A 5750-nucleotide genomic window follows, 5' to 3' on the forward strand; every position below is an offset into this window, starting at 1 on the left:
ACTGGATATTGTTGTGTTGTAAACTATTATATAAGTACTGGATATTGCTGTGTTATAAACTATTATATAAGTACTGGATATTGTTGTGTTATAAGCTATTGTATAAGTACTGGATATTGTTGTGTTATAAACTATTATATAAGTACTGGATACTGCTGTGTTATAAACTATTATATAAGTTTATACAATAGTTTATAACACAACAATATCCAGTACTTATATAATAGTTTATAACACAGCAGTATCCAGTACTTATATAATAGTTTATAACACAACAATATCCAGTACTTATATAATAGTTTATAACACAACAATATCCAGTTTACAGACCACAAGTTTTACACTTGACAAGACACAATCACAGTTGAATTACTAACTACCCGGCCCCTAAAGATTTGGGTGAGATCAAGATATAGTTATCATTACCAATGTTTGTTTTTATTAAAAGAAGTGCCTCCCCCTCAGTAGCACAGCGGTATGTCTGCGGACTTACAACGCTAGAAACCGGGTTTCGATATCCGTGGTGGGCAGAGCACAAATAGTCCATTGTGTAGCTTTGTGCTTAATTCCAAAAAACAATAACAATAAACAACAATTAAAAGTAGCAGATAACATCGAGTATCACATTTAAAATTACCCAGCGGTAAGTCTGAAGACTTATAAGTAGTAATACAATAGCATTTGAGTGATACTTACCATTCAGACGATCAACTGAGGTCGAGCCTTCCAACGACAGCACAGGGACGCACATAGCAGCTTCAGACTGTAGAGAAACTTGGGGCTCATCAGGGCGTATATTATGGACTTCCAGATGCTGTTCAGAACTCCCAGCCACAGGAGGCAAAAGTGCAAATAGTGGGATGTCACGGGCTCTGCTGCCACCTGCTCGTAGATTCGGAGTGAGAACCACGGAATCCAAGAAACTGCAAACACCAGGATCAGAATCAAGGCCATCATATGGTCTGGATTGGAAAGGTTCTCGCTCATGGCCGTAGCGTATTCTTTTTCCTCTTCACTCATGCTCTGCCGTAGTTTGTGCATGGTGGAGAAGATGTAGAAGTAAGAATAAACAATGGTCGAGATGCTGGGCACCAGCACCAACACTGCCAACGTTGTGCTGTATGGCAGCATATTACTGAGCCCAAGCAGACAAACGAGTCCATCACGATAGAAGAGGCCTTTAGAAAATCCAAGAAGCGGCGGACAACACAGAAAAATGGATGTTAGCCAAGTAAACACCATCCAACATTGGCATCGTGTCTTCGTCTGGATGGTGTCGTAACGAAGGGGTTTGCGAATGGCCAGGTACCGATCCACGGCGATCCACATGAAAGTGTAGGTGGTCACACTCCACAACGTCAACTCCACGAAGCCAGTTATCCGGCACAAAAGATCTCCGTATATCCACTCTCTCACGATAGCCGGATATACAGACAGTGGGATGATCAACACACCACAGAGAAGGTCGGCAGTGATCAGGGACAGAATATAGTAATCCATGGCTTCCTTCTGCGCAGGTGAGGTCAATATAGTGGCCAGAGCCATCACGTTGGATCCAATCACCAACACACATATCAGTAAGATCACCACAGCCTCGATAATTCGGCCAGCAGTTACCACAGACGCTTCGTTACTCAATTCAATAGCATCATCTTCTGACCTCAGAATCATAGTAGTGACCACTCGCTCAGCAAGACGCTACAGAACTAGACAGACCGGACGGTCAATGAATGGATCATGCTGGAAGAAAACAATTATAAGTGATTGAGAAATAGAAAAATCCAAGATTAAAGAACAAACCTAAAAATACTAGCCGTTTTATAATTTAGACTTTTTCAATTTTTTTTTGTTTTGATATTTGATAAGATGCCTTTTTCAAAGTCTAAGACTTTCACATGTGTTAAATATCGATAAGGTTCTTCTTTGGTTAGCGCAAAGCTACACAATTTGCTGTTTGTGCTTTGTCCACTGCAAGGAACTGTACCCCAAATTTTAGCACCTAGGTACGTAAACTTGCCGCTGCTCCACCTGGGGGCGGTAATAAAATAATAATAAGAGGAAAAGCTATAAAAATCACATTATTTTGGATTGATATTTCGTTTGATAATATAAGAAACAAATTCAAAATTAGGCTAAACAGTAGTATAACAATATCCCGGGTTCGATTCCTGATAGTCAGACAGACAGGCCATTGTGTAACTTTACGCTACAACATCAATATCTAGTTGAAGGAAAAGAAACATCTGTTGTAGTTCTGGTTCTTCAGAAATAATCTTCATTAATCTTCATCTACTGGTGATACATCGGTTACTTGTTACAGGACTTGTTACAGGAAAGGGGAGTTTATATATTTATAGAGATAGAGAGAGCGAAAGAGAAAATGTATTAAAAGCGTATAACAATCTTGTTTTTTTATTACAAGTTAAGCTTTTACAGTAAGTAAGATTTGTATTTAGAACAGTTTCGATCACTGGTGCGATCATTCTAAAGTACACGCTTGTAACTAGTAATAAAATATATTTAATCCGTCAGTAAACTCAAAACGAAACTATTAAATATTTTCTTTGTTTCAAAGCTACACAGTGGATTATCTGCTGTGTATCCACAGCAGGGAATCGAACCCCGAATTTTAGCATTATATACCATCAAGCTCGCCGCTAAGTCACCAGGGAGCACATAACAATAGACAGCGATTAAAACAAATTAAAAAAAAATCTCTAAAGAAATAAAAATTACGTTGCTAAGGGAAACGAGATATAGAGAGTTCTGAAGGAAGAAAGCGGTTAAAACCTAAATTTTCTTAAACATCTTTCCGATACGAACGAAGCTCTTACAAGCTGTGGCCCTATCATTTGATAAAACCAATAAAATTTCCAATCATTTTGATTCTCACTATAAGTTGATAGATACTTATATCAACCTGCTCATAAACTGATAATAGGAACCTCGTTCGTACCGAACAGCCCCCCCTAGCGGCACAGCAGTATGTCTGCAAAGCTAGAAATCGGGTTTCGATACCTATGGTGGGTAGAGCCCTTTGTAAAGTAGCTTTGTGCTTAACTTCAAAACAAACAAACAAGCATTCGTACCGAACAACGGTCTATAAGCTGTCTATTATTTTTATTATATACAGTGTTCAGCAGCAAATCTAACGGCTTATAACGCTAAAATCCGACTTTCGATACCCGTGGCGCGCACAATAGAGTAGCCTTGTGTTTAACAACAACCAAACAAAACCGAAACTTACGTGGGTTTATAAACCTCTAACGCTGAAATTCCAGGTTCGATTCCCCGCAGTAGACAGAGCTCAGATAGCCCATTGTGTGACTTTGAGCTAAAACAAATAATATCACACACTTATTCTGTGCTTTAACCTCACTGATTCTTAATATTAGATTTGCCCCCCAGTGGTACAGCGGTATGTCTGCGGACTTACAACGCTAGAATCCGGGTTTCGATACTCGTGGTGGGCAGAGCACAGATAGCCCATTGTGTAGCTTTGTGCTTAGTTACAAACAAACAAACACAAACAATATTAGATTTCTGGTGGATCAGCGGTACGTTTACGGGCTTAAATCACCAAAACCCGTGGTCCAATTCCTTGCGTTAGCCATAACGCAGATAGCCGATTGTGTAGTTTCGCGTTAAAATAACTTCATATTAGATTTATCATCATAAATTATTAATGAACTCAAATTATATCGTAAACAAGTATTGAAAAGCAACTTGGAGAAACTGGGGTCCTGTTAGCTAGCCACCAAAATTACTTACGTGTGTTTATTTTCACGCAGACTGAAGGACCAGTTTGTTTTATAAATCCAGGCCCGCCTTTGTGTAACAGGACATGTCGTAGGTAGTCCAGTTCAAGATTGATTTATGTCTCTTAGAAACAAAGCAACAAACTATCTGTCAAACACGGGGATCGAACCCCGGATTTTAATATTGTAAGTCCGTATAGAATAGCTATCTCAGATAAAGTATAAAACAAAAATGTTTTAAATTCAATTTTTTTTTCAATCAAGGAAATATCTGTAAAGATCTGAATTCAAACAACACGTCATATATCAAGAATTTGTACTACAGAACTGAACAGTAACCGCCACCAGGCGGTGCGAGGAATGCGAATCAAAATTGTTAAAATTCCAACCCAAGAAATCTCCTACAAATCGAAATGCATATTTCGGAGGCCGTTTTTCTTGTGATTAAATTTCATAAAGCCAGTCAAGTAACTTGCGATTATTAATTATATCAATGAATTTTGTTGGATTGAAGTCTGTGTTAAATTATATTGAAGTAAAAAGAAAGCTCGTCGAGTCTAAAGTTGAAGTACGTTTATGAAGGTCAGAAGGAACTAAACTGTTCACTCTATAAACAAATTAAACATGTATAATTAACAAGATCGTTAATTATACACGTGAGTCTGCAACTGAAGCAAACGAAAGGACTGTTGTTTAATAGATGACATTTCGATGAAACCGAAGGATATACAATAGTTTATAACACAACAATATCCAGTAGTTATACAATAGTTTATAACACAACAATATCCAGCACTTATACAATAGTTTATAACACAACAATATCCAGTACTTATATAATAGTTTATAACACAACAATATCCAGTAGTTATACAATAGTTTATAACACAACAATATCCAGTACTTATATAATAGTTTACAACACAACAATATCCAGTACTTATATAATAGTTTATAACACAACAATATCCAGTAGTTATATAATAGTTTATAATACAACAATATCCAGTACTTATATAATAGTTTATAACACAACAATATCCAGTACTTATATAATAGTTTATAACATAACAATATCCAGTAGGGATCTTGAACCCAAACATAAGGCGAATAATCTACCTGGATCAACGACTGGGGATATGGATCTTGAACCCAAACATAAGGCGAATAATCTACCTGGATCAACGACTGGGGATATGGATCTTGAACCCAAACATAAGGCGAATAATCTACCTGGATCAACGACTGGGGATATGATGCTTGAACTCAAACATAAGGCCAATAATCTACCTGGATCAACGACTGGGGATATGATGCTTGAACTCAAACATAAGGTCAATAATCTACCTGGATCAACGATTGAGGATATGGATCTTGAACCCAAACATAAGGCAATAATCTATTGGATCAACGACTGGAGGATATGGATCTTGAACCCAAACATAAGGCCAATAATTTATTGGGATCAACGACTGGAGATATGAAGCTTGAACCCAAACATAAGGCCAATAATTTATTGGGATTAACGACTGGAGATATGGATCTTGAACCCAAACATAAGGCCAATAATTTATTGGGATTAACTTCCACTTTTAATTTACAACATACTTTACACGTTCTTTATGTGACATCTTGTTATTCTGGAGTTTTTGTTTTATTTAATACCAGGTTAAAGCCTCGGTCAGAAGCCGTTTCCCAAGATGCCACAAATAAACAATACATTTCTAGACTTAAAATCATAAATAATATTCAACGTTAAACTGGTACACAATTAAAAACATTTTATTTAGGCCTATCTCTGGCCTTCAAAAAGTTGACGACTCTACATGTTTCGGCGTTACAACATCATCCTTTTCGTCAACATTTTGAAGGCCAGAGATAGGCCTAAACAAAATGTTTTTAATTGTGTACCAGTTTAACGTTGAATATTATTTATGATTTTAAGTCTAGAAATGTATTGTTTATTTGTGGCATCTTGGGAAACGGCTTCTG

General features: G+C 37.1%; 1 protein-coding gene across 1 annotated transcript in view; it reads right to left on the minus strand.

The window, feature by feature from the left end:
* Window positions 1–5750, minus strand: part of LOC106475392 (probable G-protein coupled receptor 21) — a 29621-nt gene that overhangs the window by 12624 nt on the left and 11247 nt on the right. The window contains exon 2 of the mRNA XM_013936075.2: window positions 697–1740. Within this exon, the coding sequence (XP_013791529.1) occupies window positions 700–1671 (972 nt within the window). The 5' untranslated portion in view covers window positions 1672–1740 and the 3' untranslated portion in view covers window positions 697–699. The remainder of the gene's footprint in view (window positions 1–696; window positions 1741–5750) is intronic.

The sequence above is a fragment of the Limulus polyphemus genome, unplaced genomic scaffold, assembly GCF_000517525.1.
Source record: "Limulus polyphemus unplaced genomic scaffold, Limulus_polyphemus-2.1.2 Scaffold8511, whole genome shotgun sequence".
NCBI classification, from domain to species: domain Eukaryota; kingdom Metazoa; phylum Arthropoda; class Merostomata; order Xiphosura; family Limulidae; genus Limulus; species Limulus polyphemus.